Below are 22,238 nucleotides of genomic sequence, written 5' to 3'. Positions count from 1 at the left end.
CCACTTGCATGAGAAATGCTTTGCATGAGCGATGCTAGCATCGCCGGAGAAACTCTTTGAGTTTCCGTTCATTATATATAATATTTTTGTCTATTTAAATACTTGTCTTAATTATAATAATGAGTTTTGAAAGACTATCCAGAATAAAACCCGCAGGCGGTCGATTCGATCTTGACCGGTTAACCACTGATCGTCGACGAAGAGAGTTAAAGGAACTGCTTGGTGTTATCAAGAATGCCAAGGAAGAGTTTCGTCGTGATGGCGCCGCACATGTGTGGTCGACATATAAAATTATCCCCGACGCGAGCGTTATCATTGATGCTACCATGAACGATACAATCGCGCGTAACATAATTGGGTATCTCGACGATAGAAGATATTTCATGCGGATAAAATTTATTGTCAAAGTGGTCAACGAAAACGACGATGACACGTGGATTATCCGTGATAAAAATGATCCTATCCTTGACATTAAAAGGAAAACTATTTTGTTGAGCAATAATTCTAGACCAGGAATGTTGACGGGGGTTGATATACCGTATTACGCCAGATCGTATCCAGTAACTGCAGTCGTTTACGGAATATATCCGATAAAGAAACCAAGTGTAGATAAACTCACGCCAATGAAAACATCAGTGGTGTTAAATTGTGTAGCTGAGCGAGTAATGGAACATTTTAAAAACGCAGCACGTGGAAATGGTCTAACTGAGATCAGAAAAAATAAAATAACAACATGGGCTAATCGAGTCAAAGATGTAGGGGCGTCAATTAAGGATGTTGCCGCGCTAGAAAAATTATTAAGATTTCCTATAACGGTATTATCGCTAACAGGCGAGGAATTGTATAAATCGAAATACAACCGTAGTGGAGCTTCAATAACAATTATTGATCATAACAGCCACGCCTGGACGGAATCAGTTAAAATATTTCCACGCGATCGTGTTATAAGGTATTATTCCGCGGGTATGTTTGATTGTATTTATCAAATGAGTAAAACCGATCCGGTATCGGTATGGTTGTTTAGAAGTTCTGAAGTTGGTGATTATGACCAGTTCGTGACCCCGAACGGAGAAATATATAGAACTGCGGAGTTACAAAATGAAATGAAAGCGCTCACAGAAAAATATTCAACTGAGCAAGTTGATCAATTACTAACTAATTGTTTTACTGTTCCAAGTGTTGCCGCACATATAGCACGACAAAAAAATAATTGGAAACCAACCATGAAGAGTTTTCTCGAGAATGTTCAGCAGAGTTGCATCGAATACGGACACGGCGGTTTATGGAATAGTGTATTTGTTAGTGATAATATGGTATCGGTGGATATGATTGCGTGCTATCCAGGAAGTTTTCTTGGCTATGGCGAATGCGCTGAATACTTTAAACGATTTGGACATCCCACAAATTTAATGACAAGAGTAGCTATTAACGGACCTTTACCTGATTTTGACCTGACTGGATTTGCTCGCGTGGAATCGTTCGAATTTGCAACACGGTTACATCCTATTAATTATGCTTGGTTTGGCAGACATTTCCACGAAAGGAAGTGGGTGCCGTTTCCGTTGTTGCGGTTTATGGTTGACAAAACAATACTAACATCTGTTGTTGTCAGTGAGGGGATTATTTGTTACTCAAAACAAACCTCAGTTTGGTTACCAACTCCAACTGATACTGCGTGTTATTCTGACTTAAAATTAAATTATCCTACAGCGTCTGAAGAAGAATTACGCACACTGGCGTATAAACATGATGAGCGCAACTGTAAAGATCTCGGCCGAAGATTGATAGGTAAATTTACTCAAGGTGGAGCATATGATCATAAACGACATCACAGTCGATTAATTATGGATGAAGAAGAATTAAATTTCATTATCGCTGATACTACTGCGAAAGATACATTTTGTAGCCGCGAGGATATAATAATATCATTGCCGGGGATGCCTGGAAAACGATTAGGAACAGTTGTTAGTTATATCGACGGTGATTCAGCTCAGTACACTCATTTGAGATCCTCTATGCTGGCTTATGTTTCTATAAATTTATTGTCGATGGTGAATAGAGTTCCCTTCGCGGTAAGGGTTGCAACAGATTCGTTTTATATTAACGAAGACGATTTAACAGCGTTAGATTTACCAACATCGGATGATCAATGGGGAACATGGCGAGTAAAAAAGGAAGAGTTGCACGCGTACTGTGAATCAGCTGATGTTGAAATTAAAGATGAATATCGTAAATCAACAACCTTGTCGTGGACAACTTTGTCGTTGCCTTCTGTGTACGATCCAATTGCTAGACACAGAACAGTTTATTTGAACGGACCTGGAGGCTGTGGTAAGACAACTCGTGCAATCGAACTATTCCGCGGTTCTGATTTGGTCGTGCTAACACCAACACACAGACTTGCCAGAGAAATGATACAACGCGGAGTAAAGGCCTGCACTTATCACGGCTTTTTCAAATACAGCGGCGGTACATGGACTCCTACGCGAATGGGAACGAAGTATATACCGGAGAAAATCATCTGGGATGAAATAGACACTGTGCCGCTGGATACATTACAACGGTTCCTGACGTGGTTGTTAACGAAAAATACCGCAGTTGTGATGTGCGGCGATCATGGTCAACCACCACCATTTGTCGGCGAATCTCCCCACGAATGGTTGAGAACGTTTGTTGATTATTACGAGGAAATGCGTGATGACATCAGAGCGCTTGATGACACATTAAAGGAGTTTAAAAAACTAATTAGGCTACAAACCAATAAAGTCCAATGTGAAATAATGCGTGAAATAATTCCAGAGACTTCATTTGATAACTTTTTAACGGCGTGGAAACCAGATGATTTAATTGTTGCAAGTAGAAAATCAGTCAGAGATACACTTCAGCGGCGACTATTTCAGTTACAGCGGCAGAAATTTCCAACGTTGGAAGTGCCGTTATGTTATAGACCAGATGATACACGATTGCAGAATATTGATGTTGATATTCCCGGAAAACCAGAGAAACAAAATTTAGTATTGAATGATATAGTAACAGTTAACGTCGATGCGGTCGAAGATGCATTAGCAATAAATAAATCACCGTGGACACTAGGATATGCTATGACGATTCATTCAGCACAAGGATTAACTATTTCTGATACAACTGTTTGGATCGTTGATGACCGCATCGAATGGTCAAATTTAGTTTATTTAGCCGTGTCCAGAGTAAGAAAGATGGCTCAGTTACGAAGAATTGTATTAGATACGTCAACGAAGTCAGCCGTTGTTGAGTTAACGCAAAAAGATCAAATAAGAAAAAAATTAGACAGTTACCGACAAAGTGACAAGAAAAATAATAGAGAGTTTAACCTGGATATCAACGCTGTGTTGTCGTTACGTGAGCGTCAGAATAATCACTGTGCGAGTTGTAATTGTTTATTGCTGTGGCAGTATCCGAAAAACGACCCAAGACAATTTACCGTGGATAGAATAGACAGCAATCTCGGTCATACGCGTGAAAATGTAATGCTGACCTGTCTTGAGTGTAATCGACGCAGAGGTGTTGCTGCAGTTATTTAAGTGATCGAGGTGGTAATTGTGTATCCGTGGGAATCACCTGAAGTTGCTCGCGTGTGAATCCACGCTGAGGAGCAGTCGAATCTAATCTGTAGATTGCGTTTCTCCCAGTTGATCTGGTTATGCTGGATATCTTATGTGTTGTAACGCTCCATGTGGGATCGGTTGCTCTTTTTTTTCCTCCTTCTAGTTCGCCTGGTTCGTATAAATACCTAACGGTGACATTACCCAGCAACGGGGACGCTAGCGTCGTTGGCTGCGTTGAAACACGTTCACTGACGCGGGGTATATATTTTTTTGTGATTGCATTTACAGGTCTCATGTTTGTTGTTCTGGTAATTTCATTATTCAGTGCGGCTATCACGTTTGGCAGTCTTGCAACCCATTCACGAGATCTCGTATCGTAAATGAATTCCCTCGCGTACTGGTATCCGAATAATCTCTAAGCGAGTGTTCTATTAAATCGCTCAACAATTGCCTGATCCCGATGAATTTCAGTATGTCCTCGTCGTATAACAACGTTATGCTGCTTTGTCAGTGATGACACCGCGCCCTGAAATTCCTTGCCAGGATCAACTTGTAATAATCGGGGCCAGCTTAGAGGTCCTCGCTGATAAATTCGTTTAAACGCAGAGGCAACTTCAGCGGCTGTTTTAGTCGCTAACGGTTCTGCTTCTTTGTATCTACTAGCAACATCAACTACTGTTAGCGCGTATTTGTATGTTTTTCTACGGACAGTATCATGAGGCAGGAATAGTATGTCAGCCTGATGAACTTCATTGGGGGTACTAACATCAAAATGTGCAAAGTTGATTTGTCGAGGTGGTGGTAAGTAGATTTGCCATATTGCTTGTTTTGATAGCCAATTTTTTGGCAACCTCGCGTGTTACTGATGCCGCGTTGGCGAGTTTATTAATTGCTGCATTACCCCTCCAGTATCCGGCCGGGGAATAATAAATCGCTTCCATTGTTATTAATTATCCAGCGCCTAATGCTAATTTAGATTTCATCGCTGATCTTATTAACCAATTAGCGAGTGACTCCTTAAATGATTTATTTTTTATGGCGCTTAGTGCATGAATTAATTTCACATCCGCGATATGCCTGTCTTGTAGATCTTTACTTCGATAAGCAACATCATGTATGTGACACGCTGCGTCGATAGCGTTTATCGGATACTCTCCAGGTTTTGGTTTAGATTGTTCATCAAGTCTGATATCTAGTCGTGTCCCTGGACCGCAGTAATTGTATCCTGGGAGATGTTTTTCTCCGGGATATTTAGCCCAAGGGGTACCTGGAAGTCGTCCGAGGGTTGCTGCGATGTCACCTCCGCTGACTTTGTCAGGCTTTTTTTTTGAAATCTAAATTTTTTTGTGCCACATCGCGCACACTTACCAGAAAGTGCTTGTCTGTTATTTTTTGTTGTAATGGTTGTTAGATCATTCGTAGGGGTTTGTGCCTTACACTTCACACAATATAGATCCATAATTATTATTCCTTATATACAAATGGAGATCACTGATTTTTCTGCGACGCGAAGGAAAGAACCAGTCAAGCATAATTCCGTGCTACCAAATTCTATCAGAATGATCATCATAGGACCGTCAGGATCAGGTAAAACGCAACTGCTACTGAACATGATAATGAAGTGGATGAAATGGGACAAACTATACTTGATAGCTCCGTCTGTGGATGATCAACGTTGTTATGATGTTATAAAAGATTTTAATGAGAGTGCAAAAGCGCTGAGTGAAGACGGCGAGGATGTTGTTGAATTTATAACTGATATTGAAGAAGCTCCGTCCGTGGAAGACCTCGACGGGGAAATAAATAACCTAGTAGTGTATGATGATGTGATGCTGGACAAGCAAAAAAATCCTGCAAGAATATTTTCACGAGGTCGTCATAAAAACACTGATGTGATTTATGTTACTCAACGTTATACACAAATTCCAAAAGTAATCAGGGATAACTGTAATCTTCTTGCGGTGTTTAATGGAGTTGATGTTCACACGCTGAGAAATATTCATCAAACCTGGTGTAGCGGCGATATGGATATTAATAAGTTTAAGAATTTCTTTAGTCGCGCTCAAAGAAACCAGCACGGATTTGTGACAATAAATTTACACGACCCGCGTACACGATACCGTATTGGACTTGATACATTATTTGCGACATAAAAATGTTTTTCCTTTGAAATCTTCGACTTCGTAGAGCAGCAGGGGGGCGCAAACTACACCTGATTTTTCGATGATACCTCACCGTGGAAATTATGTCGGATACGAGTCGGATTTATTGAAGTAACTCGCGTTATATCAGCGGAAATACAAAGCATTTTCAAGGACATTTTTTTTTGTCTCGTTTTCTGAATAAAAGTGTTATTTCGTCGAAATAAGCCCTCTATCGGGAATAGTTTCCGTGGAAGGGGTATCTCGGAAAAGTATTTTGTAGGATTCGCCCTCCCTGCTGCTATTGTTCTAACTGGTATATATATATATATATATATATATATATATATATATATATATATATATATATATATATATATATATATATATATATGAAAAGACACCAACTTAAAAGTTATTGTCAACACATGTACAGATTAGGAAAAATAAACTTAGATGACAAGATAAAAGGATTAACTTAAGAACTTCTGACTAACTATACGAGAATACAAGTTTAAATAGTACTGGAAAGAGGTTTCAAATTTAAAATACGCCTAATACATAGATCATTTCGAGGAGTCTTATTTGATATTGCTGAAAATTAGTACATTTATTACCATTGATAGCTGAGGTTCTAATATATCATTCACAATACTGTAGGTTCCTCTTAAATTCTTGTTATAACTAGAGAAATAAATTGCTCAATAAAATTTATTTTGCTCCTTTCTTTTGCTTAATTTAAAGCCATATATTAATAACATAAATTTGGGGCCCATTACTGATAAAAAGGTTTTAATAACTTTAAGAGAAATTCAGTTTGGTTTAGAACATTAAATTCTCTTCATTTCGGAATTATATATGTCCCTGGTATTTAATTCAACATATTTGATACGTTTGATGAAACCAAAAAGCTTTTATAATGTCGTCTAAAGTGTAGAACCTTGCTTCTAGACCGACTTAGAGTCTTTAAATAAAGATGAGCTGATGTTTTTCCGTTTCAGAAGTAAAATCATCTTCCGTAAAATGGGAAATACAATTTGTTTCATTCAGTAAAAGTATATATATGATAAAGATCTTTGGGTTTAATTACTAAGTTTATATCTGATTCTGAAATGAAATGAAAAGAATTTAAATTAAAGCAGCAGATGGAAACAACGTTATACCTTTAGCTTCAGAAAGAAATAGAAATCCAGAATCAGAAACAAATCAGAAAGAGAAGACAGACAAATGCAAATTATAAAGAAGAAAGAATAACTAAACATTTGAATTAAAGTAAGAGAGAGAGAGAGAGAATGGGGGATAGAGAGAGACAGAGAGTAAGAGAGAGAGAGAGAGAGAGAGAGAGAGAGAGAGAGCTGCGAAATTAAAAAGCAAATTTATAAATTTGAAAGGGAAATAAAAATTTAAGTTACAAGAAATCCCACTGGCAAGCAGAAAGTACTCATCTTTACAGGTTTTGATATTATCAAAATATCAGTTTCATACCCCTTTAAAAGAAAATAAAATAATTTCCTCTATGTTAAGAAAATTGTTGAAAATTTGAAAAGGCCAAGAGAGCACTGGACCTTGTTATTACACTGTGGACGTCCTGCCAAAGCTCATGAATTCTATACATTTCCTCATGAATTCTATACATTTCCTCATGAATTCTATACATTTCCTCAGTAGAACAAGTGCTTATTACGATGTGGTTAAGACTTGTATCTCGTAAGGGCTATGAGTTGGTACCTGATGCTTATCGATAAGGGCTTTGAGTTGGTACCTGATGCTTATCGATAAGGGCTATGAGTTGGTACCTGATGCTTATCGATAAGGGCTATGAGTTGGTACCTGATGCTTATCGATAAGGGCTATGAGTTGGTACCTGATGCTTATCGATAAGGGCTATGAGTTGGTACCTGATGCTTATCGATAAGGGCTATGAGTTGGTACCTGATGCTTATCGATAAGGGCTATGAGTTGGTACCTGATGCTTATCGATAAGGGATATGAGTTGGTACCTGATGCTTATCGATAAAAGTTTTGGAATTGTAGATAAGAAACTGGGCAAACCTATGTCGAATTTCCTAGAGACAATAATCGGCCAAGAAGGTAGATACGTATCATGAAAACTTCAACAACTCATACTAGTTAAGATTTGAAAAATTGCGTCCATAGTGAGGTCAAGACATATATTGACTTGGGACGACGCCGCTCGTGCCGCTGACGCGTTTATGAAGTTGCATGCGGCTTTGTTTCTTTCCATTGTATCAATTTGTCTTCAGACTTAATCTCAAGACCTGTAACTGTTGGAGCGGTGACTTCTATGTGCAAGATAAGGTGGTGTTTCATCCACTTGTAACTGACAATCCTTGTTGGCATCAAACGGTTGTTCCTATTGATCAGAAAATTATGGTTTATTACCTGCTTGTGCAGTTACTAGAGTTATGACACACATAGCTCTTAAGCATGACGTGATCTGGAAATTATTCTTTAAGTTGACACATTTTATTTTCAGACTTTTGTTGAGGTCACTATTGCTCCTGGCATTGGTCAATCGAAGAATTTAACCATAATGTTCTTATTTCTCTTTACTACTCATACTCTTAATACTAATTAGGATAACAAATATTCCTTGTTAACCAGGAACAAGATCCTGAAAAATATTTGCGTCGAAGTGCTATTAGCAAAACTGAAGCCACACAAGTACCATATTTTTATTTCGTGAACAAATGGGATCTTTTTGAGACAATGGAGATAACCCGTGGTACCCGCTTTTGACGAGTGGTCCGAGAGCTGCCAAATGGTTGTTCCTAAGTGATATAGACAGGAAATTCTTAGTCTAGCCCATGAAATTCCATGGCTGGTCATTTGGGAGTCAGTAAGACTTCTCGCAAGATCTCGAATCAATTGTATTGGTAAATAATTAATAGTGATGATTGCAAATACTGTAGATCTTGTCACACTTGTCAAATGGTTGGAAAAGCCAATCAGAAAATATCTGAGGCTCATCAGCAACTTATGCCGGCATTTAATGAACCATTTAGCAGAATAATACTGTATCGGTCATATGCCTAGAACCAAGTCAGGCTACCAATACGTGTTGACCATAATGTGTGCGTCCACAAGATTCTCAGAGATAATTCATTTGAGTAATGTTAAGACTAAAACCATAATGAAAGCTTTAATAAAGTTTTTCTTATACACTTTTTTGGCCTTCCCAAATCTGTCTAGTCTGAGCATAGATCAATTTTATGTCTAAAATTTTCTAACAAGTTTGGTATGAAATAGGCATCCAACAGTTTAAATCTTCTTTCTATCACTTTTGAACGTCATGCGACGTTGGATTAGTTTATCAAACTTTGACAAATATGATTATTTAATATTGCTTTAATACAGAGAAAGATTGGGATGAATGTGTTCATTTGCTGTTGTTTGCTGTTAGGGTATTGATTCAATAATCATTAAGTTTTAGTCACTTTGAATTAGATTTAGACATACTGTCCGTGGATCAAATAAAAACTTCTTTCAACAGAAGATTCAGAGACTAATGTTTTTATCAAACTGAATTCCAGTACAAGTTGTCAAAGTCTTGTGAAGCTGCAAAAACTAATTTTCACTCTACTCAGTCAAAAATGAAGTTAAAGTTTGACAGAAGTAAGAACGGAAGGAAGTTTTCAGCCTAGTGATAACGTTCTAGCTAGTTGCCCTTACACCAACGTGTTCTAGATACTAAGTAGTATGATCCTTATACAGTGAAAAAGAAAGTAACTGACCTAAAGTATAGAGTTTACGTTTATTTAAAATATAACATTAACCAGGGAGGCGGAAGAGAAACAATTTTGCCATATAAATATGTTAAAGGAATATGTTGATAGAGACAGCCCTGTTAATCATTATGTCAATTTAGTTGAACCTGTTCCACACATTGGGGTTTTAAACGATGGCATGTAATCAAACTGAAATGACTTTGTTTTAAACAGTCTTTGAAATTCAGAAATGTTAAAGATTCTACACCTGAAACGTTCACATCTACACACGCAAGAAAAGAATGAATTTAAACAGCTGTTAGGTGAATATGAGTGCTTGATTCCAGACATCGCCTTACAAACAAATAAATCAACCATGATGTTGACATTATTTAGTCGATACTTGTGAAACAGCGTCCATGCAAAATGAATCCCCTCAAGGAAGAATGTTTGATAAAAAAACGTTTAATATTTGCTGGAGAATTATTTTATTCAACAAAGTATGGATAACCGGACTTTGCCACGTATTTTTGTGCCGAAACAAGATAATCCCCTTTCCGTGTGTTTACTGTCTATAGGGAAGTGAACAATGTCATCAAAGGTTTCATTTCCAATACCAAGAATCGATGACTACGTTGACCAAATTAGATATGCAATATATTTCACAAAGTATGACCTTTTGAAAAGATTTTAACAAATTCAGCCCACTGAAAGAGCAAATGAAATTTCGGCAGTTGCAACTCCAGATAATTTTGTAAATATAAAATAATGCCGTTTGGTATGAACATGTCTCCTTCAGTACTCCAGCGTTTAATAAAGATGCTAACTTCAGGTAGAGACAGATGTGACGCTTACATGATGTCATAATCTACAACGAGACCTCTAAGGATCACCTAAGAACCATTTGGAAATTCTTTGATCGACTAAGAGTTGCAAATTTTGACAACTGTTTCAAATAAAATTGAGTTTTGCCTTGATTGTGTTACATTTTAGGACATATTGTGGGACACGGTCAAGTTAAACCATTAGAAATTAAGGTCAAGGTTATCTATAATTCCCAGTACCTATCAGTGAAAAGCAACTAATGCGATTTAATGGTATGGCTGGATATTGTGGAAAATGTTGCTCAAATTTTCCATAATTGCTGGATCCCTAAACGGTTTGTTGAGGATGAAAGATAAGTTTTCTTGATTTAACAATTGTCAGGAGGCTTTTTATTAAATGCTATACTTAAGAGTGAACCATTTCTTTTATGCCAGATTGATGTAAGGGTTGGTGGAGTATTCATTCAAGTTGAACAATGGTGCAGATCATCCAGTGTGCTATGTTACTCTAAATAATTAAACAAGCACCAGAAAAATTATTCCACAATCGAGAAGTTTGACTTTAATATTGGCCTTGCAACACTTTGAAGTGTATATTAAATCAGCTCCTTTTCCGGTTATTTTATTCAGTGATCACAACCTCTTACTTTCATTAACGACATAAAAAACAAAATACATAGATTGTTAAGGAGGTGCTTGATCTTGCAGGAATACGACAATTGACACGAGGAATACGATATTGACACTAGGCATACAACATTGACACTAGGAATACAACAGTGACACTAGGCACATCAAGGGAAAATATAATCTGATTGCAAATGTACTTTTGCATGTGTTGACGTACTATATCGCTTTTTGTATAAATTTTGTGCCATTCATCAGGCATCGTCCTATGTAATTTTTATTAATATATTATATTGTGTAAACTTGATTCACATGTAATAAAAAGCTTACAATATAAATCTTTCTTTTTCTTTTCGATTGGAGGTGTTTCACATATTAGTATTAAAGTCTGGTCCATAATTGTAGATATCAATGAGTTATAAATAAGTTGTTTACGTGATTTTGTGTTCAATATATTGTCCCTGTTTGGTGTAATTTCCCTTTGGATGATTACGTCAGGTGGTTTGTGTTGGTACATAAGTCAGGTGGGTTGTGTTGCGATATAAATCACGTAGGCGGTATTATGTATTAGAGTCGTAGTAGCCTCGCGAGGACGTATATTAGGACAGAGTTGGACTATTTGGCTGAATCCTTATTCCTCTTTTCTAGTATTGCTCTTGTTTGAATATCAGTCTGCAGATGTATTTAATGTTGGGTTAGGATTTAATTTCAGAGTAATCATTTATTTAAATTATTTATTGGAGTTATAAAATGCTCATCTGACGTCATGGACTGAAGTAACAGTTCGGAATTATTATGAATTCATTCAAAGGAGTTTTTTCCGACAATGGCATTATGATAAGAATGTTGACACTTTAGTATATTCAAGTATATTTATAATATTGGTACATCGGCACATTCGAGACCTGGAATTCATTCGGAACTCTTCTTTTGGATTGTGATAGAACGTAGTATTGTTATTTTGGATTTAATTGACAGTACTGTAAGTTCTTCTTCACTTTTCATTTTATAAATGAGAGAATTAAATTTTTTGTTAATTTTTCAAAACTTATTGGATTTGCTTCATTACGTTACTTTGTTTAAAACCGAAGACTCGTAACACCAGTCAGAAGAAAACGAGGCGGAAAACCATGAATCATGCGGCTAAAGCGCTCTCCGCTACGGATCACTGCCATCTCACCTCTGTCTGCGTGGGTTCGAGTCTCTGATTCGGCCAATGTGGGTATGTGAGAAAGCCTTCCACTAGCTTCTCTTGGGTCAGTGGTTCTTTCCGGGGCTTTTCTCGGGTTCTTCCTCCATCATTAATACTGGCCGCCATGTATAGTCTATCGTGTGCTCAAAAATGGCGTTAAACCCTACAACAACAACAACTAGATTATGTATTCTTGTTCATGTTGTCGTTGTTATTAACGTGTTCCTATGGTAAACCAAGTATCCCTTAGAATGTTGCGTCCTGGCCTCACAAATTATTCAGCCGTCTCGTTGTCTTACAATAATTAAAATAAAGCATGTTTGTTCCATCTGAAAGTTTTTGAACAATTTTACACATTATTTACTATATAATACTTACCTATTGTTAATATCTTGTTTGTTCTAAGAATTAGAATCGCAAAATAGAAATAAAGTTAGTAAAAATGTCAGCTAATTCGCGCATGCTTGATTGTTTATTATATATTCAGCACGTCTACATTTAAATTGGAAAGATACTCGGATGATCACATACATTTAGCATGCAAATTTAAAAATCTTGGTTGTTTTATCGGTTTTAAGGAAATTTGTTCTTTACAATTTAAGTCCTACACGGCCAAATGCATGTTTATAATTTTAAAAATAATTTATTAGATTGATGGTCGTTATTATTATACTAAAATAATGTAATTTAAAATGTAACAGCTTCTTTAGGTAGATACATAAATTATGGAAAAAATGAACGATATGTATGTAATGATGTGTAATAGATATCTATTTTTTATTTAGACTCGAACAGAGTCTCAGTCATGCATGTAGACAGCTGGTCAACAGGGGATGGTGTACATTTCCGAATGAATGGCAAGTGCAACTTTAATCTTCAGTCTGAGATACCTGCGAATTCTCTGAATATCAATATCACCTTCAACAAGCCTACACTTCACTACGAGGTACGTAGCTTTTTCTTGAGAATGAAAGGCCAGCGGTATTATTAAGAGCGCAAGAGATGGAGAGGGGTGGGGTGTTTCTTAACCAATACGTTAAAATTGTTTTATTAGAAATGAATTGTAATGGTTATTAGAACTTTTAATTCCTAGCATATTTACTTACTTATATGAGGAGCGGGATGAATGAACTTCGGGGATATCTGATATTTTGTAACAGGTCACAAGAGCATATATGATTACAAGAATTGCAGATAATCCCGTTAATGAAACTTTTTATGCAATACAATACAATTTAATTAGTCTATCAGGAGAGTTGGTGAAGAAATAGTTACTTGAAGTGTTAAAACCAGATAGGCGTTAATGCAGAAACAAATCGTATTATTATTGGTTTTAATTCAAAGGCACCATGTTGAAGTTTCTGTTTCATTTGACTTATAAATCACTTCCACGCGGTATAAATATCATGATTTAGAAGAACGTTATCTGACGCAAGTAACATATTCATCTAAAAAAAAATTAAAACAGAAATGAAGTAAAGTTTGTTTGCACATAGTGTGCATAATCATTGTGCGTAACCAATACACACTATCTGCTGATTAATTAATTGGCCAATAAGTGTTTGACAATGAGAGACAATCCATAATAAATCTTAATTAAAATCCTTTTCTCAAACATTTCTATTTCCTTCTAGCTGGAAGGGAAACTAATTTATCTGCTCAAACATATATTAGAACTATGCAGGCAAAGTGCACTTGTGAATTAAGACGAAGTCTTTCTATAAGAACCATACAGACAAAGCGTACTAAGGAATTAAGTCAGTCTTTCGATAATAAGTGCTAGGTGGGCAGTTTTTTGTTATCCATACATAAGAGCTATTGTTAACGAAAATTAAAATATAGTTTTAAATATACATTTTAAAATAGACTTTTGTATACTGTCACAAGTGTTTTATTTTGCAGAGAGTTCTAACTTTTGTAAATAAATGACTGTCTGGGTTGGAAACTGGCTCAGTGGTTAGTGTTCCGGACTCATGACCGCAAGGATTCGAGTTCGAATCCTGCCATCGGATCAGTCTATTTTGGCTACACTAGTATGTCTTTGTGCATAACGCTTAACCCCAATTGACTCAGCACCACGTGACCTACTTGTGTTGCTTTGCCTTAAAACACTAACCCCAAGCAAACTTGGTCGGATTTTCGTTGAGAATGATGAGATGTCTTTTTGAGTGCAATAAATGCCAGTTATTTAGTGTGCTAACAGTATTAGTAAATCGGAAACGAACATAAAAAGCGCATAACTCTGTTTAATTTACATAGGAATATTGTGGTTTTTCAACAGAACAAATATATGTTTATATTTATCAAATACAATCCTTTCTGTTCTGATTATGTACATTGGAAAGCATATGTTTGCTTGTCAATATGCAGATTCTGGTCATAAACTGGGGATTCAGAGACATGAACAGCAGGCAGGCAGCAGTCTATGACTCTATTGATTGTTTGTACAATGACCATTTTTTGTCAAACTTTTCCCTTTATCAGCTTCTATAAGCATTACATTGTCAGTTTGGAGACCGGGTTAAGTCCACATTTTTCTGTTAACAGAGATAAGTTATTTACTTCTGTAAGTTAACATTTAAACCATGTTTGCATGCAAAGTGTACCGACTATGTCATAAATATATTTATCACATAGTCGGTATAGTTTTTCTAAAGAATGTGCAGTTTCATATTTTTGATATTACCACATGTTAACATATCACTGTGATAGAGGGAAATCTTTTTTAACCCCGCCCTCTGGAATTTATTTAGTTTTCAATGAACTTTTAGGCTGCTATTTTTCGATTCGACTCGCGAAAGGGAATTGGGGAAAATGGTCTCGTCTGTTTCATTATGGCATATTTACCACCACATGGGCTTGTTACGTTATGTAAAACATATCATAACATGAAAAAGGCTAATCTCACAAGACAAAAACAATAACAACAAGTAAAACTACGGGTATTGGTCAATTGATAGCGAGTATGGGGTTGGGGTGGAGGGGATGGGAGGTATTATCTGTAGCACGGAATCCACCCTATATGCAAGCGTGTTTTACATGTGGACTCACAGAAGTAAAAAAAACAAAACACATTTATTCACAGAGGAATACAGATAGAAACTGGTATCCCCAACTAACAGAACTTCATCCAAGCACAGCATAATATATTTTCGCAGCAAATATATGATGCAAGTCGGACAGCAGCAGAGAGGGTGAACAGACCATAGAATTCCGACAAAACAAAATAAAACAAACAAAATAAAATCATCTCGTAGAAAGGTCCAGATTTTTACAAATGAACCTTTCCTTGAGATGTTTTATTTCTGTAATGGCCGATTATACTAATAAAACCTTAATTCGAAATAGTAGCTGAAAAAATAAAGTACTCTACGTGTTTATTTATTTTTTTGTTTATTTTGTTGACGACCAACGTTGGTAGGTACCCTCTCTGCTGCTATTAATTTATGTAAATTTACCACCATACCATGTTTGATGAATATTTCTCAACGCGTTCTCGCTGTCGTTTCTCCTCATCTGTTTCATCTTTATTTGTTTCATCTTTATTTGTTCTATGTTTCAAGTAATATTCAAGTTCTGATGGTGGTTTTTCTATTTTTGGATTTATGTTATTTCTGTGTTTATAATATATCATCAAACTTCTGTATCGATCTCCACCGCAATTTTTGCAAATCTGATATAATCCTCTAACGCCGTTGTTACATCCAACACAACTTCGTGGACCAGCATGAGGATTTTTCTTTATAAGATAATTATGTACTTTGCAATATTCTCCACGGCATTTTTTATCACATTTGTTAGTGGTTCCTTGACGCAACCACGCACAGTTGTTCATTATATGAATGATATCTTTATAATTAAATTTATTAATTTATCCAAATATTTTATCAAGACCCACACGATATCTTGTTCTTGGATCATGTAAATTTATTGTTATAAATCCGTGCGGAGTAGCTTGCGCTCGTGAAAAGAAATTTTTGAATTTAATTATATCCATGTCACCACCACACCAAGTTTGATGAATATTTCTAAGTGTGTGTGTGTCTACGCCATTAAACACAACTAAAATGTTGCAGTTGTCTCTAATCACCTTCGGAATTTGTGTGTATCGTTGAGTAACATAGATCACGTCTGTATTTTTATGTCTGCCGCGAGAAAATATTCTGGCTGGATTTGATTGTTTATCTAGCATCACATCGTCGTATACAACTAAATTATTAATAAATCCGTCTAAAACATCTACGGATGGTGCTTCATCAATATCGGTTATAAACTCTATAACATCATTACCTTCATCCAGTAATCGCGCGTTTTCATTGAAATCTTTAAGTACATGATAACATCGCTGATCATCAGCGGATGGTGCTACTAAATACAATTTATCCCATTTCAACCATCTCATTATCAGATTAAGTAATAACTGCGTCTTACCCGATCCAGATGGTCCTATGACAATCATTCTGATGGAATTTGTTAACGCAGGGTGGTGTTTAACTGGCTCTCGTTTTCTTGTTGCTGAGAAATCAATTATATCCATATATATTATGTCATGAATTTATATTGCTTACGCTGTAGAGTTAAAACTCCAACTACTGATTTATCTACGGTTACAACAAAAAATAAAAAAATAGCGTATGGTGGAAAATGTTCTGTATGCGGTAGAAAGAAATTTATTTTTGTTTTTACCTAATAAGCGCGGTGGTGATATTGCTAAAATGATGTCAAACTTTCCAGGTGCTCCATGGGCTAAATACAGCGGAGAAAAACATCTACCAGGATATAATTATTGCGGTCCTGGTACCAGACTTGATATCAGGCTCGATAATCAAGATCAACCAAAACCAGGCGAGGAACCAATAAACGCTATTGATCGAGCTTGTCACGCTCATGATGTAGCTTACAAAAGTAAAAATCTACAAGAGAGACATATTGCAGATGTGAAATTAATTCACGCGTTAAATTCCATAAAAAATAAAAATATTAGAGAATCATTAGCTAATTGGTTAGTAAGATCCGCGATGAAAGGTAAATTAGCGCTTGGAGCTGGTAATTAATAATGGAATCGATTTATTATTCACCAAGAGGATACTGGAGAGGCAAAGAAGCAATTGGTAAACTTGCTGATGCAGCACCGGTTAAACATTCTACTGCTAAAACGTGGTTATCCAAACAAGCAATATGGCAAATTTATCTACCACCACCGAAACGAATTCAGTACGCGTATTTCGATGTCAGTGTTCCTAATGAAGTTCATCAAGCTAATATTCTGTTTTTAGCGCATGATACTGTGCGTAGAAAAACATACAAATACGCGTTAACCGTAGTTGATGTTGCAAGTAGATATAAAGAAGCAGAGCCGCTATCAGCGAAAACATCATCTGAAGTAGCCGATGCGTTTGAACGAATTTATCAACGAGGACCATTACGATGGCCACAGCTACTACAGGTTGATCCTGGTAAGGAATTTCTTGGTCCAGTATCATCGTTGATGAAACAACATAATACCAAAATACGACGAGGTCATACTGCAATTCACCGTGATCAGGCAATTGTTGAGCGATTTAATCGAACACTCGCTGAGCGGTTATTTGGATATCAATACGCGAGAGAATTTATTCAGGATACGAGATCTCGCGAGTGGGTTGCAAGATTACCAAGCGTGATAGCTGCATTAAATAATGAGATTACACGAACAACCAACATGAAACCTATTAATGCAATTACGAAAAAAAAATATACCAACACAACGAAAAGATGTTGAAAAACAGAAAATATTGGGTGATGTTAAAGTTAGATATTTATATGAGCCTGGTGAACTTGAAGGTGGTAAAGCGAGAGTGACTGATCCTATTTGGAGTGTTACCACACACAAAATATCCACCGTGACAAGATCCTCAGGTAGACCTGCAATCTACAGATTAGATTCGGCTGCTCCTCAACGTGGATTTACACGTGAACAACTACAAATAATCCCCGCGGATACACAACTACCACCGCGATCACTTAACTAGCACCCCGACGTCGATTACACTCAAGACAGGTCAACATGGTATTTTCTCGTGTATGACCGCGACTATTATCTTTTCTATCTACGGTAAATTGTCTTGAATCATTACTCGAATACCTCCACAGCATTATGCAATTACAACTGGCGCAATGATTATTCTGCTGCTGTTTTAACTCAATAATAAATTCAACATCAAGATCAAAGTCACGTTTATTTTTTTTATCAGATTGTTTGTATCCGATTAATTTTTTTCTTATTATAGCATCATCGATGATGTTAAATTTATCAACGATTTCAGGAATTATAATTCTACGTAATTGAGATATTTTTCTGACCCTCGATACCGCTAAATAAACTAAATTTGACCACTCGATACGATCGTCTACAATCCAGACTCGTGTGTCAGAAATAGTTAATCCCTGAGACGAGTGGATCGTCATGGCGTATCCCAACACCCATGGAGATTTGTCAGCGCGTAATGCATCTTCGACCACACTGATATCAACGGCGACAATATCATTTAATACAAGATTCTGTTTTTCAGTCTGTCCTGGAATATCAACATTAATATTCTGTTTTCGTGTATCTGATGGTCTATAACATAACGGTATGGGTAATTCTGAGTATTTTTCTTTATGTAATTGAAATAACTGTTGTTGTAAATCGTCTCTGATTATTTTTCTGCTTGTTACTATCAAATCGGTGGGTCTCCATAAATTTAAAAAATCACTCATTGAGGTCTCTGAGATCACTCCACGTATTATTTCACACTGAATTTTGTTTGATTGTAAGCTGATTAATTTTTTAAACTCCTTTAAATTTGCATCGAGAGCTCTATGATCATCATTTATTTCTTCGTAATAATCAACGAAATTTTTTAACCAATCATGTGGAGATGGTCCAACAAAAGGCGGCGGTTGACCATGATCGCCACACATTATTATAGCGGTATTTTTCGTCAACAACCAATCAAGAAACGTTTTTAATGTATCCAACGACACCGTGCATATCTCGTCCCAAATAATTATTTTAGGTATATATTTTTCTCCCATTCGTTCAGGAGTCCATGTATCCCCGCGCCACCGAAAGAAACTATGATACGTACACGATTGTACTTGCCGCTGTTTCATCTCGCGTGCAAGTCTATGTGTGGGTGTCAGCACGATCATATCTGAATTTCTAAAAACATTAATCGCTCGAGTCGTCTTGCCGCATCCACCAGGTCCATTGAGATATACTGTCTTATATCTAGTTATTGGATCACTCAACGATGGCGCTTTCGACATTTCTGATATTTTATTACCCTTACGATAAAAATCTCTCATTGGAACATCTGCTGATTCTGTATAATTGTGTAATAATTCTTTTTTTATTCTCCACGAACCCCATCGTTCATCATTGCTTGTAAATTTCATAACAGATTCTAAATATATACTTGAAATATAAAACGAATCTGTTGCGACTCTGACTGCGGTCTCAGGAAATATATTAATCATCGATAATAAATTTATGGAAACAAAAGCCAACATGGAAGATCTTAGATGAGTATACTGTGGGGAGACGTCATTTATGTAACTAACGATCGTACCCAATTTTGTTCCGTCGGATAAATAAACACTTTCTCGATTTACAAATATATTTCTCGCTGTTGTATCAGCGATTATAAAATCGTATTCGGCATCATCTAGAATTAATCGTGCGTGATGTCTTTTATGATCATATGCACCACCTTGAGTAAATTTACCTATAATTTTTCTACCGAGATCTTTTGCGGTTTTGAGTTTATTCTCGAGAATTTTAGGAATATCATCTTCGGAAACATCAGGATATTTTTCCTTAAACTCGCTAATAACTTCATCGAGATTGATAGAATCTGACATGGGCAACCAAACTTTGGTCTGTGCATGATATGATATAATCGCCTCACTGACCACCAACGATGTCAGTATCGCACAATCTAGCATATATCGTAATAAAACTATAGGTGCCCAACGTTTTTCACAAAAATGTCTACCAAACCAAACATAACGAATCTTGTGAAGATTTTCGTTAAACTCGAATGATTCAATACAGGCGAATCCAGTCAGATCAAAATCAGGTAATGGTCCATTAATTGCCACTCGCGTCATCTCGTTTGTAGGGTGACCAAATCTTTTAAAGTATACAGAACAATCTCCGTATCCTAGAAAACTTCCCGGATAACATGCAACCATATCAACCGAAATAACATCATTGTAATTGTATTTGGTATTCCATAATCCACCGTGTCCGTATTCGACGCAACTTGCGCGTACGTCCTCGAGTAAATCAAATCGTGTTGGTTTCCATGAATTTTTTTCTCTAGCAAAATGAGCCTCAACAGATGGAACGGTAAAACAATTAGTTAGTAATTTGTCAGTATTTTCCGCGTGCTTGCACTCTAAAAACTTCTCCGCGAGATTTTTCATCTCGTCATGGAGGGATTCTGTTCGATATATTTCACCATTTGGTCTGACAAACTGATCAAATTCACCTTCCTCATTACTTTTAAATAACCATACCGATACAGGGTCGTTTTTACTTATTTCGTTAATAAAATCAAACATACTCATATCTGAGGGGTAAAATCTAACAGTTCGATCACGTGGAAATATTGTTACTGCGCTAGTCCATGCGTGCGCGTTATGATCAATAATATTTATTGGAGCTCCTTTCGATTTATATTTAGATTCGTACAGTACTTCTCCCGTTATTGTCGCTACGGTTATTGGAAATTTTAATATTTTTCCTAACTCAGCAACATCTTTTATTGTAGCACCGGTATCCTTAACAGAATCAGCCCACGAGTTTATTTTTTCACGCCTTAAATCAGTTAATCCATTTCCACGCATCGCGTTTGTAAAGTGTTCTATTACTCGTTCGGCTACACAATTTAACCTTGAAAATTTCATTGGTGCCAGTTTATCAACGTTGGTTTTTTTTATTTATCTCATAGATTCCATAAATAACCGCTGTTACAGGATACGCTCGCTCATAATACGGTTTGTCAATACCCGTCAGTAGACCCGGTCTGGAATTTTTACTTAATATGACAGTTTTATTATTGCCAAGGACAGGATCATATTTGTCACGGATAATCCAACTACCTGTTTCTGTTAATACAATAAATTTTACTCTGAAGAAATATTTTTGATTGCCCTCGTATTCAGCGATGTAGTTAATGATAGTTGCCGCTCGCTTGTCATTCATTGTGGCGTCCTTGACAGTATTGCTTATAATCTTGAACGTTGACCATGTATGAGATGCACCATCCGTGTAAAATTCTTTCCTGGCGTCGTGAATTTTCGAGATCAGACTTTTATTTTTCGGATCAACCAAATCTCGCACTGGCAAGTCTGGAGATAACCTGTCGAGGTTGAATTTATATTTAACAGGCCTAGTGTGGGATAATCTCTCAAACTCATTCATATAATTAAAACAAATATTTAAATAAAGAAAATTATATATATATATACAATGTCTCAATGCAAATGGTTGATGATCGGCTCAGTAAATCGATGCAACAAATCCTGCAGAAAGGAATTTTGTTGGATGCACTCACAAAGCATACGACGAGGAAGTCTAGGACCAATACCATGTCTGCGGTGTGGTATTGGAGTGCGAGGAAAAACAGGATTATGTGGAAAGTGCGGTGGAAAACTGTTCAGAGAACTTAAAAGATATTATGACAAAAAAAATAATAATGGTGAAAACGCTATAAAATCCGTGGAGGATTATATATCAAGATTTCAGGCAAACAATGATTTAAACAAATAATATTATTGTATATATGGAGCAAAATAAATTTGTCCCACATCCCACAATAACAAACTATGAATCAGATATTAATGGTGTCATCAGACACTGCAGGTTTAAAAAACCAGTTGGTTATATTAATAATCATGGTTATCTAAGGTTCAGCGCTGGAAGAAAGAAACATTATTTCTGTCATCGTTTCATCTACGAATGTTTCTTTGGAGTGATCAATGACGGTCTTGTTATTGATCATGTTGACGGGGATCCTCAAAATAATAGTTTATCCAACCTTCGTGTTATCACACAAAGCGTGAACTCTGCATGTGGTAATACTGGAAGATGCAAGACAGTTTCTAGAAGG

At 36.4% G+C, this 22,238-nt stretch overlaps 1 protein-coding gene across 1 annotated transcript in view; it reads left to right on the top strand.

The window, feature by feature from the left end:
* Positions 1–22,238, top strand: part of LOC149781122 (uncharacterized) — an 86,379-nt gene that overhangs the window by 45,179 nt on the left and 18,962 nt on the right. Inside the window, exon 8 of the mRNA XM_089935230.1 lies at positions 12,882–13,042. Coding sequence (XP_089791356.1) covers positions 12,882–13,042 — 161 coding nt within the window. The remainder of the gene's footprint in view (positions 1–12,881; positions 13,043–22,238) is intronic.

The sequence above is a fragment of the Sinohyriopsis cumingii genome, chromosome 15, assembly GCF_028554795.1.
Source record: "Sinohyriopsis cumingii isolate HCF-2022 chromosome 15, ASM2855479v2, whole genome shotgun sequence".
Classification (NCBI taxonomy): Eukaryota; Metazoa; Mollusca; class Bivalvia; order Unionida; family Unionidae; genus Sinohyriopsis; species Sinohyriopsis cumingii.
The sequence above is the reverse complement of the archived record's forward strand: the minus strand, read 5'-3'. Positions and strand labels throughout refer to the sequence as shown.